At 44.5% G+C, this 23,404-nt stretch overlaps 1 protein-coding gene across 1 annotated transcript in view; it reads right to left on the minus strand.

Annotated features, from left to right (window-relative positions):
- Positions 1 to 23,404, minus strand: part of PEX14 (peroxisomal biogenesis factor 14) — a 144,913-nt gene that overhangs the window by 15,939 nt on the left and 105,570 nt on the right. The window contains exon 4 of the mRNA XM_081305733.1: positions 14,331 to 14,459. Within this exon, the coding sequence (XP_081161859.1) occupies positions 14,331 to 14,459 (129 nt within the window). The remainder of the gene's footprint in view (positions 1 to 14,330; positions 14,460 to 23,404) is intronic.

The raw sequence follows: 23,404 nt of genomic DNA on the forward strand, positions 1-23,404 counted from the left end.
TGCAGCCTTCTCCTGGGGACTCTGAGCTTCCAAGGCTGAGCAGACACTGCATCTTGGGGAGCCAGTAGCCGGGGCCCCTGCACACCTGCCTACCTCGTCAGAGCTCTGCCCTCCCCAGGCCCGAGAAACACCTGTGGTTCCTGCAGCTCACCCTTCACCCCTCACTGCTGCTCCGTTCCTGCTGGGCTCACGTTAAGAACATTTTATTGCCCCCTGGTTTTCATTATTAATGAAAAGGGACCAGAATGATCTTTCCTAAAGTTCAGAGAGTCTATAAAGACAAGAAGCTGAAATGCCATTTTACTCGTTTTGGAGATGTGTGATACAATTCCTTTTTGTGGCAAAATGAAGAAAGAGGAAAGACCTGGATGGAAATGACTCTTACCCATTGTGTGGCTTCCAAGGGCAACAGACCAGGGCCACTGCAAATCACTCTGGTGGCCCCAAACCAGCTCACACCCCAGCCCAGCACCTGGATTCCTGTCCCTGCGCACTCTGGGGCCAGTATTTCCCAAGTCCAGTGCAGACCCTGCACAGAAGCCAAACCAAGGACTCCTGGGACAGCAGACTCTTCTGTCGCCCTGCTCCCAAAAGTCCAAGGGCATAATCTAGGGTCAGTCACTCTTCTGCTCCAGTTGGGAAGGAAGAGAAGTGGATTGAGTGAGTCCAGCATGCACATGTATGTACATGTATTACTGAGGATTGAACCCAGGGGTGCTTCTGCACTGAGCTACATCTCCATTCCCTACCCCACCCCTTTGTTTTTTGAGACAGGGTCTCACTTGGTTGCTGAGGTTTACTTTAAACTTATGATCTTCCTGCCTCAGCCTTCCAAGCTGCTGGGATTACAGGTATGTGCCACCGTGCCGGACATAAATGAGCTTTTTAAAAGCTTCAGAGTCTCAGGCCTGATGTTGGCCAATCAGGCAGACCACGCAGAAAAGGGGTAAGAACCTGGGGTCAGAGGGCCCAGTGCCACTTCTCCAGCCAGATGGTTCCCTGATATTTTTTTCTGCTTATGAAGCACAGACCACTTGACTAAAGGTGGCAGAGCTCGGCCAACTACGAAGAACCCAGGAACAATGACATCTCCTGTGTGTGCAGTGCTTCCCCTGAGGGCTCCATCAGCTGATGGGTAGAATGGCACAGCTCCTCTCCAATACCACTTCCTTGGTGTTTTCATGAAGGACAAGGGACAGTCGACTCTGGCACCAAACACTATCCTACACAGCAGAGAGTCACACCATGGGCTGCAACAAGATCAGGCGACAAAGTGCTGTGGGAAAGGGGCCTTCCTTCAACTTCCAGGGACTCCACGAAGCACCTTGAGCCCTGGCGGTCTCCATGGAGGTCTGCCCACCCCGAGGCTCCGGTTAGGTGGCCATGATGGTCAGTAGCTGTGTCAGGGGCAGGGGAGCTGCACCTCCGCTCTGTAACTATTCACTGGGTGAATCCAAACCGACATGGCTCGATTTCTTTAACTATATCTTTTATCAATCAAAAAATTCTGACAAAATCAGCAAGAACACACTCGTGGGACAGGAACAGTGCGTCCAACGCAGCAGCACTGCGCTGGCAGTGTCAGGGCCACGCAAGGAAAGCCCATGGTCCAGGAAAGTCTCATATGCAGCACAGCACTGTGGGCGTCACCAAGTCACCCTGCTGAATAGTGCTCTCCAGGGAAGAGGGAGCTGGCAAAGGCAGCCAACTGTCACACCCCTGGGGAGGCTGGCAGCCCAAGCCAAGGCCTGGCTCCATATGTGCACCCTGTGAGAGCCCACTTTCCATTTCTCATGGGCTACAATGCTGCCTGCAGTGTCATCTCCAGGCAGGAAGGACACCGAGCAGTGCGCATCTCTTTCCCCTCTCTACAGAACAGAACACAAACTCCTGGAGGAGGCTGAGGCGGAAGGATCACTTGGCCCAGGAGTTCAAGGCTGGCCTGGGCAACATAGTAAGACTCCTCATCCAAAACCCCAGCCAGGCATGTGGCACACTGGCACACTCTGTAATCCCAGTGATTTGGGAGATTGAGGCAGGAGGATTGTAAATTTGAGGCCTCAGCAATTTAGCAAGACCCTCCCCGATTCTAAAGGAAAAAGAAAAAGGTTGGGGGTTGGGGATGTAGCTCTGTGGCAAAGTGTCCCTGGGTTCAATCTCCAGTGCAAAAAACAAGCAAACCCTCCACACGATTCAAAACAGTGAAGAGAGTAAGCGCTGCCCAGCAGGCATGGGAGCCCTAGGCTCAGCCCCCAGCACTGCCAGGAACAAGGCTCAAAAGAAGGCCTAACGGACGGGCCTGAGGCAGAGCACAGAACTGAGCATCATGACCCACACCTATGATCCCCACAACCCGGGAGGCTAAGATAGGAGGATCCAAAACTGAGGCCAGCCTCAGCAACTTAGTGAGACTTTGTCTCAAAATAATAGAACAAAGTAGACTTCGGATGTGACTCAGTGGTAAGGTGCCACTGAGTTCAATTCTCAGTATCAAAAAGAAAAAAGAAAAGAAGGAATTCGAAAGACTCCAGAAATACACCTATGCTTATATGGCTGTTTTCTTTTTCTTTTCTTTCTTTCTTTTTTTTTTTTTTTTTTTAGTTGTAGATGGACACAATACTTTTAAATTTTACTTATTTATTTTTATGTGGTTCTGAGGATCAAACCCAGTGCTTCACACTTGTTAGGCAAGTGCTCTACCACTGAGCTACAACCCCAGCCCTATCTGGCTGATTTCTAACAAAGAGGTCAAGGTATTCTATGGGGAAAGGATAATCTCTGCAATAATTATGCTGAAACAACTGGCCATTCAGAGGGAAAAAAATGAACCTTGATCCACACACTAAATACAAAAATTAACACAAGATAGATCACACATGTAAACAAAAATCGAAAACTATAAAGATTCTATAAGAGGGCTGGGGTTATGGCTCAGCAGTAGAGTGTTCGCCTAGCACTGTTTGAGGCCCTGGGTTCGATCCTCAGCAGCACATAAAAATAAATAAATAAAATAAAGGTATTGTGTATAACTACAAGTAAAAAAATAAACATTTTTAAAAAAAGATTCTATAAGAAAATACAGAAGGAAATCTTTGTAATCTCGGAGCAGGCAGATATCTTAAAATACAAAAAGCATAAACCATAAAAGGAAAATGATAAAATAAACATCACTTACATTTACAACTTTTGAAAATCAAAAGACACTGTCAAGACAATTAAAAGACAAGTCATAGAAAATATCTGCCAAACAAATACCTGATAAAGGACTTATAAACTATAATATATAAAAAGTTCTGATAATTCAACAATAAAAAATAAGTTTTTTTTTTTTAAATGGGCAAAAGATTGTAAGAGACTTCATAAAGGATATAAAAATGACCAGTAAGAAAATGAGGGGCTGGGGATGCGGCTCAAGGGGTAGCGCGCTCGCCTGGCATGCGTGTGGCCCGGGTTCGATCCTCAGCACCACATACAAAGATGTTGTGTCCGCCGAAAACTAAAAACTAAATATTAAAAAAAAGAAAATGAAATATGCTTGACATCATTAGTCATTAGGGAAATGCAAATTAAAAGTACACTAAGGTTGTATTACACACACGTTAGAATGCCTAAACTTCAAAACCAATGACACCAGACTCTGGCAAGGATGGAGCAACTGAGGCCGTCACATATTGCTGATAGGAATGCAAACCGGGACAGCCACTGGGAAAACAGTTTGACAGTTTCTTATAAAGTTAAATACAAACCTAACATGTGGCTAAGCCAGTCCACTCCTGGGTACTTACCCAAGAGAAAGGAAAGCAGATGTGCTCAAAGACTTGTACTCCAGGGTTCCCAGCAGCTTCCCCATGACAGCTGTCAGCTGGGAACAACCCACATGACCACCAACTGGTCAACAGACAAACAACCTGGCCAGCTGGTTGACTCCCACCTCGGCTTGCTTTTACATGGCCCTGAGCTAAGAAAGGACTGTAAGGAGAGGAGGAGGAAGAGGAAGGAGAGGAGGGAGAGAAGAGGAGAATACGTGACACACACACATGAGGCTCATGACGTCTGGCCTGTTTGAAGAAAAAGTTTGCTGACCCCTGGATACAACTCAGCAATAAAAAGGAATGAACTATACACATAAGTAGTTCATTCAACAGGGATCACGCTCAAAAACATCATGCTAAGAAATCAAACACAAAGACTCCACGCTGGATGATTCCACCTGCATGAAGTTTGTAAAAAGGCAGAACCACAGCGACAGAGGCACAGGCTGAGTTAACAGAACCAGGGGTGGAGGGAAGGGCCTGAGATAAGGGGCACAAAGAAACTTTCCAGGGTAGTAGAAGTTTTCTACATTGTTATTTCGGGCTGATTATGTCAATTAAATGAAGTATAACTCACCCGTACAACTTATCAAATTATACATTTGAAATTGATGAATCTTATTTATGTAAGTTGTACTTCAAAAAAGCTGATTAGAGATAGGCATGTTGCTACACATCTGTGATACCTGCTGCTCAGGAAGCTGAGGCAGGAGATTTCCAAGTTCAAGGACAGCCTCAGCAACTTAGTGAGGACCTACCTGTCTCAAAATGAAAAATAAGAATGGCTGGTGATGTAGCTCAGAGTCAAAATATCCTTTGTTTCCCCAGTACCTCCCCTTTGTCCCCATACACAGACAAACTATCAGGAAAAAAAAATCAAAGATCCAGAAATATAAAAACTACTACATTCAGCAATTCCACTCCTGGACATCTACCCAGAAGGAAAGAACACATTTGCGCACACGAGACTTGCATACCAATGTTCTTAGTAGAGTTATCAGTGTTAGCCAAAACAGGAGACAGGGCTGGGTGTGGCTTAGGGTAGAGCACTAGCCTGGCATGGCTTGGCAAGGCCTGGCTCCATGCCCAGCTCCAGAATAAAAACAGAACAAACAGGAGCTGACCTATCTAGAGAACAGACAAGCAAAATGATGTGTGTCCCCACACGGAGTGCCATTCAGCAGTAACAGGAACAAAGTGCAGATCCTGCTAAGACAAGGACGAACCCCAAATTCTTACATTAAGAAGCCAAAAACTTGGGGCTGAGGCTGGGGCTCAGCGGTAGAGCACTTGCCTGGCATGTGTGAGGCATTGGGTTCAATTCTCAACACCCCATATAAATAAATAAAATAAAGGTCTATCAACGACTAAAAAAAAAGAAGCCAAAAACTTATAATGACTCCATTTACCTGAAATGCCCAGAGAAGGTAACTTACTAGTGATGTGAAGTAGATTAGAGGTCACCTGAGGCTCAAGGCAGGAACAATATTAATAGTGGGCCAGAAGGATCTTGGGGGGTGAAAGTGCTCTAAAACTGATTTACAGTAATGGTGCACCATTCACTAAAGTTACTAAGAATCACTGAATTGTATACTTGAAATAAATGCATTTCAAGACATGTAAAATGTACTTCAATAGCTTTATTTTAAAAAAAAGTAGGGCTGGGGATGTAGCTTAGTTGTTTTATTTAGCATGAAACAAGGCCCTGGGTTCAATCCCTCTATAGGGGGCGGGCAGTTTTAAAAAAGAGAAGTCTAGAAACAGACCCACGTATCTATGGTCAACTGACGTTTCATAAGACAAGTAACAATAGTGCGTAATGCCGTGCATGGTAACAGTATACTCCTGTAATCCCAGCTGTTCTGGAGATTGAGGCAGGAGGATTCCAAGTTTAAGGCCAGCCTGGGCAATTTAGTGAGATATTGTCTCAAAATAAAACTTAGAAAGGCTGGAGGTAGAGCTCAGTGGTAGAGCACTTACCTAGCAACATGCAGGCTCTGGGATCAACCCCAGCACCACACCACCATACACACCCAGAGAGATACAAGTAACTCAGTAGGGTCATCTTTTGAACATAAGATGCTGACTGACTGAGCAGGACAGCCATACAAAGTGTCACACACCCAGAGAGATACAAGTAACTCAGTAAGGTCATCTTTTGAACATAAGATGCTGACTGACTGAGCAGGACAGCCATACAGAGTGTCACCTCACACCATACAGAAAAAGAAACAGAACGAAGCACAGACCTAAAGAACTGATGCTGCAGGAGCACCTGTCTAGGCCCGGGGTTATATCTCCAGCACCACAAAAACAAAACAAACAAGCAAACAAAACCAACTAACACTGTGAAACTTCTCTGCAGAAGAAAGCACAAGACAAAGTCTTTCCAACCTTGGGACAGGCAAAGGTTTCTTAAGACACAAAAACCATGATGTAAAAGGAAGGCAGCAGGGAGGGGTAAAGGTATGGCATCAAAAACAGAAACTTGCTGGGCATGGTGGCACACACCTATAATCTCAGCAGCTAGGAAGGCTGAGGCAGGAGGATCTCAGAGTTCAAGGCCAGCCTTAACAATTTAACAAGGCCCTATCTCAAAAATAAAAAGGGCTGGAGATGTGGCTTGGTGGTTAAGTGCTCCAGATTCAATCTCTGGTACCAAGAAATAATAATAATAAAATAAATACATTTTTTTTTGTTTTTTAAAAGGCAATGTTAAAAAACAAAAAGGTACCCACCACCACCCCCACCACCTCAAAGTCAAAGCCCACAAGGTAGGCTGCAGGCCGACTGGAATCACTCATAATACACCTCTGGCTGAGGAACTGAAACAGAACGTAAAGGACTTTTCTAGTTCAATAAGACAAAAATAAGGGGGAAATGACTAGAATAGACTCTTTACAAAAGATACACAAGTGGGCAAGAGAACATCAAGATGTTCCACTGACCAGTCACCACAGAAGGCAAACCAAACCACCAGGGACACCACAACACACACCCCTCAACTGCTGCAATCGGAAAGGCAACCAATCATGGGGAGGAGAGAGGAACGAGAACTCCAGGGGCAAGTGGGAGGGTAAATTGGTACAACCACTCTGGAAAACAGTTGAGTCGTTTCTTCTGTCACTAGCCACACACCTAACACATAAACCAGTAATTCTACCCCAAGACATTCATCCAAGAGAAATAAAGACTTGTACACGAATGTTCACAGAAGTTTTATTCATAATAGCTCAAAACTGAAACTAACCCAAGGTCCATCAACTGGTGAGTGGATAAACAAAGGGTGGTGCACTGGCACAGTGGAGCCTCCATAGCATAAAAGAAGGACCTTCTCATGTGCACAGCAACGGATGAACCTCAACGCCATCACACTGGTGAAAGAAACCAGACACAAGAGTGCACGCGATGGGGTTCCACTTACATCAAACTCTGGGGACAAGAGATCTAACAGGCAGTGAGAGTAGGGCTGCCCCAGAGGAGTGGACTCACGAGAAATGGGGCACACGGAAACTTTGGGCACACTGGAAATGCTCTCCAATGCTGTGATGGTTGCATGGGTATGTACACCTGTCAAAACTCAAATAATATAATTAAGATGGGCATGCTTTATGTAAATTACACCTCAACAAAGCTGATTTAAAAAAATTAAAAGTCTGTTCAGAATTTTTTTTAAAAATAAAGAGCTCAAAGAAGTCAGCAATGATGGAGAACAATGGCCTGCAGTGTGGGTGCTAAGGTCTCTTTCTGCTCAGCTAGCAGCTGAGACCAAAGGAAAGGGCAAGACCCGAGTACTCTAATGCACCTTTTAAAAATATACCTGTGAGGGGCTGAGGCTGTGGCTCAGCGGTAGGGCACTCACCTAGCACGTGCAAGGCGCTGGGGTCAATCCTCAGCACCACATAAAAATAAATAAAAATAAAGGTAGTGTGTCCAACTATGACTTAAAAAAATATATTAAAAAAATATATTCGTATCCCTTCGTGGTTGCATCATTTTGGGGCTGGGGATGTGGCTCAAGCGGTAGCGCGCTCGCCTGGCGTGCGTGCAGCCCGGGTTCGATCCTCAGCACCACATACAAGCAAAGATATTGTGTCCGCCGAGAATTAAGAAAAAATAAATAAATATTAAAATTCTCTCTCTCTCTCTCTCTCTCTCTCTCTCTGTCCCCCTCTCTCTCACTCTCTCTTTAAAAAAAAAAAATATATATATATATATATATATATATATATATATACACACCTGTGATACTTGACTCATACCAAAAAAAAAAAAATGGCGTTCATGTAAGTTATAAAGGATAATAAAATTAGCAATCGTCAACCTGCCTAATTTACCCAGCTAAAACTTTCTGAACACCACTGCAGCTAGCCATGTGATTCTTTCAGCCCAGAGCTCACCATTACCCTGACTTGGTGTTTAACTGAACTCAAACTTCCTATGGGACATGAAAACTGAACACCTGCCTTTCTCGGCCCCTCTTGTAGACACGCATGGCCAGGAGACTGTGTCAGCCAGGGGGAGAAAGTGGAAGTGACGAGGGCAGTTTCCAGGAGGAGTCTAGAAGGTGGCTTGCCCTTTTCCTTCTTTCTGCCTGTTCTTGTTGAGTGTTCAGCAGAGGAGAGCTGGAGCTGGAGCTGGAGCAGTGAGGCTGGACCACAAGATTACTGCCAGGCAGCTGCTGGGGACGTAGCAGGGCTGGAGGAGTACGGAGCTCAGTGGTAGAATGCCTGCCTAGCACGTGAGGCCCTGGTCCAGCCTTCGCATTGGGGTTGGGGTGGGGTACAGAGCAGGGGAGAGCCAGGTCTCTGAGGACTGAAGCACCTCCCTCCATGGCAGCCCAGAAGGCCTGCCTTTATGTAACACAAAATTTTCTTCCATTTTCTTAGATGCAGTCCTGACTCTTAAACCCCATTTGAGTCCTGCCTCCTCTAGAAAGCCTTCCCTAAGACTACCATTCTGGGGTCTGCTTTATTCCTAATTCTGTCATGGAATTCTCTCAATAGTCCCCCCATAAAAGAAGGCCTCTGCCCTTCCCCAAGCATTGGGATTCCCTCTCCGTAAAACAGTGACCTCCCAAAGGTGAGGCAGGCCTGTCCTTACTTCTTCCCAGCCTGCCCAGAACAGCCCACATGAGCTAAGCACACAGAAGGTCTCACCAATGGGCTTCCCGGGCAGCTGGCCCAAGCTCCTGCTATTACAGGGCAGCCTTTCAATTCTCAAACACATTTCTATCACCACTGATACATTCAATAAGCATTTCTAGAACACCTGCTAAGTCGGAGCCTCAGGCCACTAGATTAAAAAAGAAAAATAAAAGCCTCAGAATTGTCAGTTTAGTAAGAAAGACACTGAAATAAACATTGAAGTGAGTGTGGTGGGACACAGCGGGCTGAGCAGGCCAGGGGGCACTTCTATACTATACTGGTCAGAACAGGGCATTGGAAAGATGCCCTGGAGGAGTCAACAACTGACCTGGGACTTCAGAGAACAGCAGTGAGCAAAGATGGGGAGGAAGGCAACGCTGACTCAGATTGGCGCGCCCCCAGGTGTCTGCCAGATAATACAAATAATTTTAGTACCAGTTTAATATGGTCAACATGGACAGCTTCAAAAATAATCAGACGATGCAGCTGTAAGTCAAACATCACTGCGCTTTTGGCTATCTGTCAGGTAGGGGCATGCTACCCCCAGCCCCCTGCCGTACCCCTGACCAGCAGCTCAGAACCACCCAGGGCTTCTTAAAGTCATCACACACCTTCATGTCCATGTGCTCCTGTCCACCCTGCCTTGTCACTGAGTCATCCCCAGCCAGTTAGACATCTGCTCTCTGAAGCTGCCCTTTCCCTCTTCTGTACCACCTCCTCCCCTGGGCCTGTCTCACAGGCATCTCAGTTCTTGCTTAACGCTTTTCCCACCAGAACAACTGCAGAGAGAGCCTTGTGTTACAGTTTGGATAGTCCCCCACTCCCCTGCAGTACTGGGGACCCCACATGTGCAAGGCAAGGTCTCTATCACTGAGCTACATCCCTAGCTCTGTAGTTTGGATTTGGCATGAACCACAAAGGCCCATGATCTAGAGGTTAGATCCCTAGGGAGGTAATGGAACCTTTAGGAGATGGGGCCTGACGCGAGGTCTTCAGGCCACTGTGGGTGTACTCTGAAGGAATAGTAGGACCCCAGCCCCTTCTTTTCTCTTCTTTGCTCACTAGTCATAATGTGAGCAGTTTGGCTCATCATGTACTCCCTGCCATTGCTATCTGGCACCCTACCCAGAGGTCCAAAATCAAAAGGGCCACACAATCATCAATTAGAACTCCCAAAGCTGTTAGCTAAAATAAACCTTTTCTATTTATAAACTGATTATCTTGGGTATTAGGAAAGCTGGCTAACATACCTAGTTGATCTGTTCATCCTGGAGTCCAGCATAGTGCCTGGCACACAGTAGTCATTAAATAATAAATGCTTGCTCACGAAATAAGATCATCAGCCAGGCACAGTGGCACATGCCTGCAATCACAGTAACTCGGTAGGGTGAGGCAAGAGGATCTTGAGTTCAAGACCAGCCTCAGTAACCAATAGCAACTTGGCGAGACCCTGACTCAAAATAAAATAAAAGCACTGGGGATGCAACTCAGTGGTTAAGCGCCCCTAGGTTCAATCCCCAGTACCAAAATGAAAACAAAATTAAAGGAAAAGAAATAAGATAATCAGAGTTGAGTATTTTGTTACTAAATGGGGCTAAAAAAAGAAGAAAATAGGGAAAGCACTTCCTCTCAGGATTTCTAATCAAATAGTTCCAAGCCTTTTACCAGTCTCAGACATTTACATCCTATTTTAACAAGAGGCAACGGAAGCTACAGGTCAGTCTTCGAAGGGGACTAAAATTGCTTATCAAAGACAGTGGGGGGAAAATATTCAAGACTGAGAAAAAATTATGGCCCTACAAAATTTATACGGGTCCTGCTTATATCTCAAAGCTGCTTGCTCCTCGTCTGTCTGGGATGAAAGAAGACAAAGCAGCTGGGTACAAATCACCCAGCTGGCAGCTAACAGGACCCTGTGTTCAGGACCATGCCAGCTGCACACATGTGCACGCACTGGCTCCCAACTCAAAGTCCAACAAAAAGGATCCAAAGTGAGGAACAGAGAATGTCAACCCCCAACCCCCTTCGATCGCAGTTCCACTTTCCTGAGCTCTACCTGACTTTCTCTTAACCCATTTTTTCCCAATCGTTCCAGATGGAAACACCTATGAAAACTTAAACTGGGGGACCAATATGGGGACTTTGAAATAATATTTTAATATTTATTATGTTCACAGAATTGAAAACTTGGGAGTTAATGGGTTAAGCCCTGAGAACACTGGTTTATTCTCACACCAGGTGACACAACATTCTCCTGGGTGTCAACCTTCTGCCACTTTCACAAAGCCTCCCTGCCTCTCTGGCCCACGTTAATTTTTCTTTTTTGTAATCTTGTGGAATTTCTTGTCTGTGTAATTAATTTTGGCATTAAGTCTTAAGAGTTTATCTTTCCCTGAAAAGCCTATAAAAAAAGGGGCTGGGGTTGTGGCTCAAGTAGTGGAGTGCTCGCCTAGCATGTGTGAGGCACTGGGTTCGATCCTCAGCACCACATAAAATAAAGATATTGTATCCACCTAAAACTAAGAAACAAATACTTTAAAAAAAGAGCCTATAAGATTTTTAAAAATCATGTTTTGAATCTCTCACCTGATATAGTACTAATCACCAAGTAGGTGCTAAATAAATACTGATGTACCTTCCTGGTACATCTCCATGTTCTCTTTGCTAAACCTGGCATTTACTAACAACTCAAGGTCAAGCACATTCACCAAAGAGCAGAGATATCAAAAGAGGCACCCATCAGCACATCTGCCACTGAGTAGGCAGGCCAGCAGGTCCAGAGGTAAAGATCTGTGAGCACTGAACCCTGGGGTGGTCTCAAGTCTGACACATGAGCATTTGGGGCTGGGTCCAGGGAATCCCACTTCATAGACTGAGACTCAAGAGATGGAATGTCCTTAAAAAGCCACAAAATGGGAAGGAAAGGGCTGCCAGGGATCTAGACATAAAATCAGCAGGAACACACATGAACGGAGGCCATAAATCCCTCCAGGATGCAGACAATGCCTCAGTGATAAGCATGCAGATTGCACACCTACTTCAGAAACTCCCCTGAGTTTGCTTGTAATTAAGGGGGTTAGAAAGGTAAAAAAAATATATAAACCCAATTAATCATTTACATATTTAAAGTCAGATTTTTTCCTCACTCCAGGATTAGTATATTTCATAACGCCAGCCGTCGACAGCCCTGGTTTTTACTGGGGTTCATTTTAGAGCATGTTTAAACTAGTCAGATTGAGTGATGCTTCCAGCAACTAATCGCATGTCAAATAAAAGATATTTTATGTAATAAATTACCGCTACAAGTAATTCAAATGTCATTTATCAGTTTTATTATCAGTCAGGCAAAGTCTTGTTTCTCTATATTAATCAAAATCAAGCTTTTTTTTTTTTTTCCCCCTGAGCAGTTTTGACACCTCTTGGCAAAAGTACAGAAGTGAAGAGGCAGAGTCACCCCCAGAGCTGAAAGGAGCAATGTTACCGGTATAAGAAGAATGAAGCTCAATGGTGACAACTAAAAACTTCAGGTATTTAAAATTACCATTACCATTGTTTTTGTACTAGTGTCAAAGCAGGAAGAAGTCTGTCTCTGAGAAGATGTATTTTATTTTTAGGGCTAGGAGACTCAAAAATACTTTCACCTAAATACCTGAGCATGTAATGCATTTTCTCAGAGCAATCTGGACATGAGAACAATTTAAATGACTGAACTGCCCGCTATCTGCCCCACTCTTTTGCTCCTTTCAAAAAGACTAACAGTTTAACTCTTTGTGTCTCTGGAAAGCAGGCAACACATGCCACTTTAGGCCAACTCCATGACTAACCAGAACAGTTTGCTCTGAGCAAGAAGTTCTCAAATAGTTGAGAGACCTGTTTGGTATTAAGCCTTAGGAGGAAACAGCTGGAACAGAACAGATGTGCATCTCAGAAAATTCTGTACCCCAGCTGCCACTGCCTATCCTCAACAAATCCCATTAAACGGCTTGGCCGAGGGACTCAACTAAGGAAAAAGTGTGGAAACTTAGCCCTTGGCTAAAAAGAAACACGTAAAGTAAGTTTAGAACCTGAAGCAAATCACAGTGGACTGAAAGAATGCTGGCCAGAAAAGAGAGACGCGTGCCATGGACAAGTGGCAGGTTCAGGACCCAGAAGCCCAAACTGGGGCTCGTGTGGAAGCTCTGTCCCTTGCATCTCAGTCAGGACACCTACAGGCTGTCTGGCAAGGCTCTGACTATGAGACACTTGAGTGCATGTGCGCAGGCCTCACCCACTCAGCCTTACCCAGAAAGCAGAGGAGGAGGCTATCTAAAGGAGATCTGGGACACCCAAAGTGGACTCTCACACAGTGCCAACCTGGAGGAGGGAAGACCCTGCTGGCTGTGTCAACCTGCCGCCATGAAGCCAGGTGAAAACTACGGTGAAGGGAGAGAAAGGAGGAGCTTCCAACTGTGTGTTCAGGCATCGAAATCAATCTTTTGTTTAAAAATACACCTTTAAAAATCTGGTATCTAACACTGTTTTATATCATTTTCTGAAAAACTAAAACTTCTGAGATAGACAATTAAAATGAAGACAATTATTTAAAAAGGCATTTTGGAAGATAATAGAGCTAATGCTAAGATACGTTAAAACAACAAATTGAGTGATTTTTCCATAGCTGTGGAGTCAATTTTAACCTTTTCAGACTTTTTTTGTGAGTGATTAAAGAGCTGTAGCTTTACTAGAATACATTTATTGCTATGATAGCTTTCATTTAAAAACAACAGAAACCTCCCCTGGGTTATGACATCATGTAATAATTAAAAGCAATGTTCAAAAGGAACCTTCACATTAAATCTGAAATTCTCTAACAGACTGCCACAACATGAATACATTTGGTAGAGTCAGGACAAGGGAGGGACTGGAGTGAACACTGGACTGAACCTATGAATGTTAACTTAAAAAAAATAAATAAATAAAAGTAAGAGGTGAGTTCCTTCAGTGAGCAAAGACGAATGCACTGGCAAATGAGACCTTCAGTGTGACCTGGGAAACAGCAATAGTCAAAAGCACTGTCAAAGAAGGATGGAAGCAGAGCCGATAACAGTGTGCAGTTCACTGCACTAATCAAAACACTGGAAACAACACAGTTTATTTATTCTGGCCCCTCACCTCCTCCTCAACCTTTGCCACAAACCTAAAAGTCTATCTAAAAGAGCACTGGGGTTTGTCACTTTCTTTCGGAGACACCCTAGAGCTTGCTACTCAACCAGGGAGAAACCCAGCTTCTCTTGGTTTGTTTGCTGAATCTGGGAAACACAAAACACTGCTCTTTGGCCACAGCCCTGAGTCCCAGTCATGGTTAAAGAAGGAGCAGGAGCAGATGACTTACTGTATGGCTGCGAAATGAGGTGAGGGGGCTGGACAGGAACCACCTGTGTGGCTGGGCCCAAGGACGAGGGCTCATCCGCAGCAGTGCCTGACTGCTGGAAAGCCAGATCAATCTCTTCATCGGTCAGCCCTGGGTAGAAGAGCACAGAACAGCAGGTGAGTGAGTACCTTTGGGTCAGTGTCCACGGCTGCAACAAAATCTGTCTTGAGAAAAGGCCCCCGTGGCCAGAGTGCCTTGCTCCTACTACCAAGTTGCCTTCCCGATTTCGGATTCTCCAGAACCTCTCTCGGTTGCAATTTAACCTTAAGCGACAGAATATTAGCCTCAACACTGCTTCCAAATGTGGCTCATTCAATTTCCTTAATTTATCCTTGAGTTTATTGCTGCTTTTGAAGTCGCTCGGTACTGCAATTCTCCATTCTTCCCCCGAAAACAGATACCATCAACTGCAAATGTGGCTCATTTTAATCTGTAATGGTGTTAAAAAAAGAGGGGAAAAAACTAACAATAATGCATGAAAACAGACAGGGAAACAAAAAACTAATTATTGGGTGAGACGACTAATTAGTCTAGATCGTTTCCGAAGATGGGAATAATTTGCTTTATTTTATGACAAATGCAGAAATAAAAAGAAAAATCAGGACTGACTGTGATTAGTATGAATGGGATATAGAATGTAAAGAAGAAAATAAAACAAGAAAACAGATCAAAACAAGGCCAGCCCCAAACTTTCAGATGATTATTGCTCTAGCCTGTCACAGGCTGCCTGGATCGCCTTTGGCTAGTTTTTCTTTTCCTTTTTTTTTTTTAATTCTCCTAACACTCTAAACCACACTGCACTGGAACAGCAGGAAATAGCAGGGCATCATCTGCAGTGGCTCTAACACGTGGAGAGGATTTACCCGTGGAGGGGTAAAAGGCAAGTGAGAACCCACGAAGACCCTGTGTGTTTCCAGTGGGGGTTGACAGGTCTGAGGTTGACTGGTGATGCTGACCCTAGGCTGGAGGATGAGGGTGCCAACCAACCCACAGAACAGGAATGACATGTGGTGCCCAGAACAACTCTCCCACAGGGCCCACCTGGGAAGTACTGAACCACAGTGGGGGGAAAGTAGGTGGGAGGTCACTGCTAGTCTGCAGACCACTCGGGCCAGCCTGTGCTGTTCCGGGAATCCCACTATTCAGGCGAGCCGCAGCACAGAGCTTTTAAACCAGAGCCGAGAGTTTTTCCACATCTGGTCAGCAGCTCTCCATTAGAGAACCCACAGCATGGTACACCTGCCCCTGGGGGTAGATGAAGTATGAGGCGGTTCTGAGGATCAGCATCTTCAAAGCGTGGTGCCTGGCACACTGTACCTCGGGGCTAATAGACGGTGCACATTAGTGCTTTCGAGTGCAGCTCTGCCCTGCACCACGTTGGCGTGTGCCGGCTGCAGCCATTCCTCAAACTCCTCAGGCCCTCCCACAATCGGTCAAGGGAGTGCCCATGCCGTGCCATCTGGAATGGCCCGGGACCATTTTTTTCTTTTCTCTGCGCTGAGTGGATGAGGTCTGTCTCCATTTAAAACTGCAGCTCTTCCCCTCTTTCCATACACAGCTAGTAAAGAGCAGAGAAGGCCCCCTGCAGGAAGCCTGATGTGCTATTGGGTGGCCCCTGACAGCACTTGCTCTCCCCAGATTAAGGGGAAGATGACAAAGCTCCAAGAGTACTACTCACTGGCGCTTACCACCTTCCCAGTACAAGAGGCTAGAGCTGAACGCACTGGGGCCAGATGGGCCTTGGTCCTCCCTGCCTCCCCAGCTGGCTGCAAAGGGGCTAATTTTCCCATCATTTCTCTTCCCAAGCAGACCAAGGACAGGACAGATGGACAAGCCAGGCAAGAGTAGAGGACCTTCGTCTCCAAAGCTTTGCCTTTCAGCCTCTCACAGTGTAACGACTGCAGATTGTGCTTCCTAAATAGGAAGGGCACCCCTCTCCAAGTGCTGGGAAGGGAGACATTGTTTTAACCAGTTCATAATCGGCCACTAGAGAAGAAAGCAGCATCCGCGACGTCAGCACAGACTGCTGGTCACTGGCACACTATGGAATTCTGTAAACCTGGTGGCTGGTGTGCCTTGTCAGCTGCTGGTTGCAAACGAGGATAATTTTCCCAAAAGGAGCATTCGGTTGCTTTCTCATTTTCCCTTTTGGCTCTTTCAAATATAAACAAGTACGATAATGTTTAACGCTGGGGAAATATACAGTAAGTCACAGGCTGTGCCGTGGCCCTGGGAGCTGGAGCTGGTTAAAGGCACAGGACTCCCTGCCCATTGCTCTGCCCTCTGGCCCTGAGTTTTTGCGAAGCCTATTTCCCTAATAAAACGTGTTCCTTGCATTATCACAGTCCAGTCCACCAAGGAGGCTGAGGTTTAAAGGGCATCAGCACTTCCTTCCAAGCTCTTGTTTTTCAGAAACCTTATCATTTGATGCTCTGAATTTATATGGGCTGCAATTCTGATATCCCTATTTCTCCGAGAGTCAGGGCTCTGATTTCGTTATAATAAATGAGTCATTTTTCCTCTTTTAAAAAATAAGCATTTTAACAAGCTCACTGGATAATATAATTTCAGAGCTGGAGCATTATTCCAGCCACTGCTCTCTCTAGCGATAAAAATCCAAGGTCCAAAGAAGGTGGAAACTGCCCCACATCATACTTGTCCTAGAAAATGATAATGCTAGTACCAACCCCCAGATGTCCATCTCCAACCCTGTTACAAAAAATCAGGTGACCATCCAGAAGTTATGTCTTAAGTCTTCAGTTTGTTAAAGAGGGTCAGAGGAGGATTCCACTTGTCACCACTCTAAGGACCCCCACCTATAAGTGAGAGCCAATAAATAGTTCAGGGGATACACTGAAACAACTCAGAAACTTAACTTTTGGATTCTATTTGCAAATGACACCCCGGGCAACTTTATGAACAACAGAGTGAAAAAGGCAGAGCATCCTCATCCTTGAGGCGTTCTAAGATCCAAACCCTAAATCCAATCCAGGCACCATTCACAAACTGGTGCCTCTGATTCCAAGTGCCCTCTTCCTCTTAAGTGTCCTCAATGTAGACAGGACTGGCCAGCTTCAAGACTATTTATAGGACTCAGGTAGTTCATCTGGGACTTACAGAGACAGTGCGGACACTCATCTTTCCCCACATCACAACCAGTTACCTACCCAGTCACGTGGTACACAGAGGACCCCACTTTTTGGAATAAGATGCTACCAGAGGACCAAGTGCCCTAGTCCCATCTTTCCCACCCATCTCTGCAGAGATAAACAGTGCAGATCTTTGATTGAGACCTTGCAGAATCCAAAAGGTTAAAAGGAATAATAAAGGAAACTGCCAATTGTAAGTGAATTATATTTGGCTCTGAAAGCTGAGGCACAAGCTATATTATAAAAGGCATCTCTTTGCGTTGTTTACCATCACCCTGACTAATGCAGACTTTTTTTTTTTGTTTTAAATAATCTCATGCAAATTAGACACACACACTTCCTTCCAGTTGATTGCTATCTGCAAGGAATAATCTAACCACAGAGGGACTGAGCAATGTCTGAGGAGCAGAGCAGAGAGACGGGAGCAAAGGATTTCACCGTCCTGTGGCATGTAAACCTCCTCCCCTCCCCATCTGCTTAAGACTTCCTTTAGCTGCTGCCTTTGGAAGAATTAGTCCATTTTGATAAAGCCTAAAATGTTCTCTTAGTTGAGGTGTCAACTTGCATTATCTGATACCACTAGCACTTAGCATTTAGATGGTCTTCCAGTAACTTCCCTTCTGCCACTCCATGATTTTCAAGAGCTACCACCTCCCAACACAATCTGTAGTGATGACAATTAAAATATATTATTGATAGAGAATAGCACTAAGAAAGTCCTGCTCAGTTATTCCACTCACTTACTAGCATTAGCTAAGAGGAGGAGGAAGGGACAAGGGAGCAGGAAAAGCAGGATGCTGGGCTTTGACTCTGAGAGGCAGAGAGTGCCACCTCACCTGCCAGCACCACAGCTGCCTGATCTGCAAAACAGAGAGCTAGTTCACTTTCAGGATGCGGGAAGTACCCACGCACTCCGCCAGGGTGGACGTCCTGCTCCCTCAGTCCTCTACACTCTACTTCCAAAAATGTCCAGAGCAGTTAGTTCCCTTCACCAGATGTCTGCAGTCCCTGTGCAGACACTCGGCCAAGGATTCCTTCTCCAACACTTTCTTCAGGGTGGGCTGCTTTTGAAAGAATAGAGCAAGTGGTGACATCCTATTGATCAATAATGTCGGCTTTTACTGCCATCTGAACCAAATGCCTCAGGGTGGCCACACCTGCCTATTTTTATCCCCTAATATGTAAACAAATCTGTTTTCTTTTTCTAAAGGTTTCTGTTCAAGTGAAAACAAAACCAAAGGGATGGAGGTGAGCTGCTGCACCCTCCTGGGAGGAGCTTGATGCCCCCACGACTCAGGCCAAACCAGACACCAGAAGGGGCAGTCTTCTTTTTCTGTAGGATAGGCTGCACAAGGGCTTCTCAGAACCAGTAACTTCAACACTGTCCTCAATGACTGCTGGGCACTGCCCAGGCCGGGCCCTATGCAGGTGAAGCAAAAAGACAGATGACAGAAGATAGCAGCATCCTCTGCATCTTTCAGGTCCAACACCAGGTGAGAAAAGGTTTGAAAATGTGCAAAGTAATGAACGCCTGGCAGCAGCCTCCAGCCCAGGCTGAGCTCATAATAAAACTGTGGAGACTGTCTGAGACAAGGGCACAGGCCCCAAAGCCACAGCAAAGGACAGGAAACTCGGCCACTGTCCTCTGGTCCACTCCCTCCATTTCTAGGACTTGGGCAATGCATCTGGGACTCTCAAAGGTTGAGCAGAGGGGTCACCTCTCTTAGAACACAACTAGTCACCTGTCCCAGCACTCTCTGGGAGGACAGAAGGCAGAGAAGACAGCTGGCTGAAAACACTCCCCAAATTAAAAGAAACATCAACTCTCCCAGAAGAGGTTCGGGGAGGGGAAAGGGAAAAAGTATTTTTATTTTATTTTATTAACATTTTGTTGGAACAGTAGAGTACAATAAGGACTCTCAGAGCCTCTAAAAGTCGTTGGATGACCTGTAGACCCCTATTTCCCAGTGCCTTGTATAAAATTGAATTTTTTAAACATAAATTACACGTAATGACGACACTGTAAAAACTAACAGTAATGGAAAGCTGTGCTGTATTTCATTAGCCTGTATTATTCCGTGCCACCTGATCCAGCCGGGCCTTGTTTATGAGTTAGTGTGCTAGCAGATGCCGATGGAAGCATTTGCTTCGACCTTGCTCTTCTCATTGGGGCATGAAATTACGACGGCAGCACCTTGATATTACAGCCATAAATACAGTAAACTGCAAATTTAAGCCAACGGCTCCTATTGTCTCTGAACATAAAGCTGATCGGTATTTATTTAAAAGGAGAACAAAAAAAATATTATATATCACCTTGTTTATGGGGCTGCCCCCACCCACTTTCTTATTCCTTGCCCCAACCCCCCAACCTGTCTAATTCACTTGGCTAAAATATTAAGCAAAAATGCCAAATGCTTTCTTCTCTACTGATTAACTATTCTCAAGCAGCAAAAACAGTTTTTGAGAAAACTAGTTCTAAATATCATTAGCCTGAATGAAAGAGTTTTTATACAAACTGATCTGATGGGGAGGGGGCTGGTTCCCACCATCTGGATATTCGTACGTAAATTCACAAACAGGAGGGAGACTTTCTGGCTACTTAAATGAAGACGTTCAAACAACAGGAGAAAAAGTTGCTGATAATGCCCTGAAACTGAATGTCCTCTCAGTATCCTTCCAAGAATCATTAGGTAGAAACGCTATTTCAAAAAGCAGCAAAACACTGCCTCCTGCCACCTAAGGAAAGAAAGATATCTACCCGAGAATAGAATTCTCATCCCAGCACAGAACACTGGGGGCCTCTCATTAAAACTTGCACCAACCCCCTCTTTATCCCTGTAACCATAAAGACAGCATATCCTTTAAATACATTATATGTGGAAGAAAAATAAACACAAAGACAAAAGGACACTGGATATCACTCAGCCACGTCTCCTAGTATAAATCACCGAGTAAAAAGCCAATGTACAACGTGTCTCACTGCCAGCTTAAAGACTGAGGGACCTGGCAGGTTCTCTGCACTCACTGTCTAGAGAAGGCAGGTCTACTTCCTAGTGTCCAGGAAGAGGGTCTCTGCTCTCCAAGGCAGAGGGGATGTGAAAACCCAGCCACCTCCAAGTTCGAAGGTTAGTGGTGAAAACTAGAATGTCAGCAGGCAAGCGCGGAAGTCACTACTAATGGAGCACCTAGGAAGACCATTTTAGCAAGTCTGAACTAAATGCAAGTTTGGGGTAGCAGTTTTAATTCCCAAAGCAGACAGACTGGAGGGTCACAGGGCTGGTGCCCAGTAGTACCAGTGACATGGCCAAATGAACCAAGATCAAAGTTTCTGTACATTTGCTTTTGACAGGTTATTCCACAAGGCAGACTCACTCCCCTGGAGCCCTAAATCATATCAGACACACCAGGCACTGAGCTTAGCTCCTTCCACATAAGGAGGAAACTTTCCTATAAAATTTATTGAGCTTCTCTGGGGAGTAGTATAACTGGTGAACAAGACAGAAGTGAGCCACCCCTCTGTGTAACATAGATTGAGATCTCTCAGATGAAAGACTGGGAGGGGTTCCAATCAGCATCCGTGATGTCTATTTTTAAATCTATACAGCCTCGAGATTTTTTTTCCTTCTTTTAATTCCTCTGCTAAATTAGAAATAAAAACAAAGAAGGGTTACTTTGGATATTTTATCATCAATTCCAGAGGATAAGGATTGTTGCCTTCTGAAACAGTAGTGTAACCCAGCAGGTCTTCAGCAACAGGCCCTTCCCATAGTACGCTGAACAATTCCCCAGGAAACAACTGTGTCCTTAGAGAGAATGGCAATCAGGAAGCACTGCTGCACGCATGCCAAAGGCCAGGTGAGCCGCTCCAGTGCAAGTTTGAGCAAGTATGGAAAAGTCAAACTGATAAACACTTTTAACCCCACCTGTCCTGTTTCAGAAGGGACAGTGAAGGTTATTTTGGGAAAAAATAAAATGAACAAAAAAACCTCTTTGCTTTGACAACCAAGTTTATGTGGTCTATTCCCTACTGCTCCCCCTACCCCTTGTTTTACAGATCAAGAGAAAAGGACCTGAGAGGGTAGGAGATTTTCCCCCAGCCCAGAAGTGCTCCAGAAGTAGAACTGAATGTTCCACCCAGAGCCTCTGTATTGCACCAGGGCGGGCAGAAGCAGCCTGGTAAGCCTGTGCCCTCTGCCACCTGACATAGCCAGCACACTGCCAAAAAGCAGAGTCTTAGAATGAATCTCTCTCCCAAGGAGAAGAAAAACTAAAAGAATAGATGAAATAAGAGAAATGAGATAATGAGTACATGGGACTTTCAGGTTGATCAATGTATTCTAAGTTATAGTTAGATAGGGTTAAGAAGTTCTGGTGTTGCACAGTACTGTGACTAAACATAACAATCATGCACTGTATATTTCAACAAGCTAGAAGGATTTTGAATGTTTGCACCATAAAGAAATGATAAGTGTGTGAGAAGATAGATACATCATCCTGATTTGGAGGTTATATACTGTGCACACGTGTCAAAACATCACATGGTACCCCATAAAAATGTGCAATTTGTATCAGCTTAAAATATTTAAAATAAAATGTGCAAGATTTTTTTAAAGAATGCATATGTATCTATATAAATGCCTATTTAGTTGCATACATGCATGAAGTAAAAAGAGAATACATAAGAAACTGGTAACCGTGATGATATTGCCAGAGGGAATAAGTAGCTAGGACATACTGAAGGCAGACTGTTTACTGTATATTCCTAGTGAATTCTGTTCTCTGTGAATAAGTTTGATTCAAAAGGATACACTACATTTACTTTTAAGAACAAAGAAAATATTAGGGGGGACTCACAAAAACCTTGTTCCTGAACAAAATCACTTAGAATGACTATCCCCATTTTCTGGGAGAGAAAAACCAAGGCAGAAAAGACATGGAGTGATGTCCAGGAGCTTGGATTAGAAGACACATTTCTAGTTCCTTGCTAATCCATTGTGGCTACAACCGCAGCAGTCAAGTACAAGGTGGCTTTTTTCCCAATGTGTTTTCAAAAGGCAGACATCTGTTCTATTTTGACACATCCTGGCTGCCCAAATGTTTCTTTCAGCTCTAAATATTTGCTTCATCAATGAAATGTTTCCATCGCTGCAACAAAACAAACATTTGCTTTGGGGTGGGAGGGATGGCCATACGCTGTTTCATTATGTTCCTTGAAACAGCCCGATCTGGGAAGCAACTCCACTGTGGGACACAAATCAAGATGGAGATTTCTGTTCCTCAAAGAAAATCTTGTCACAAGACTTCACTGCACCAGGACAAACTCTCCAGTCACTCAGCAGAATGCTACAAATGCTCCTTCAGGGTTTTCTTTTACATCTTGAATCTTAAATCCAAGATCAGAACGTTTAGTATTTGGCATTCAATTTATTTGCTAAATTTTTAAACTGCCATGCAGCTATCAGATTTTTTAAAAATCCCCATATTAATCTGATACTAACACATTACAACATGCCATATCCTAATGGGTCAATACATAAATTATTTTGTCACCTACCTATCTGTATAGTTCAAATGAATTTGGTATTGGTTACTATCATCAGTATTGTAGAATAAACACACAGCACTCAATCAAATCCATATACATGTGAGTACTTAATTACATACACAAGGTGAGAGAGCCAAGATCTCACTTTTCCCAACTTATTAAGTGAGAGCCTCCCTGAGGCCCCTTCTCCCTAATTTCTTTGTTGAAAGAGTATGTTATTTATTTGCACATAATATATAGACCTATCAGTATAGCTGGGGCCCCTGTCTCTAAACAACAACAAAAAAACCTAGTTGGGGAAGTAGCTCTGTGGGAGAATGATTGTCTACCATGAGCCA

Source organism: Spermophilus citellus (assembly GCF_964194105.1).
Source record: "Spermophilus citellus genome assembly, chromosome: 9".
Lineage (NCBI taxonomy): Eukaryota > Metazoa > Chordata > Mammalia > Rodentia > Sciuridae > Spermophilus > Spermophilus citellus.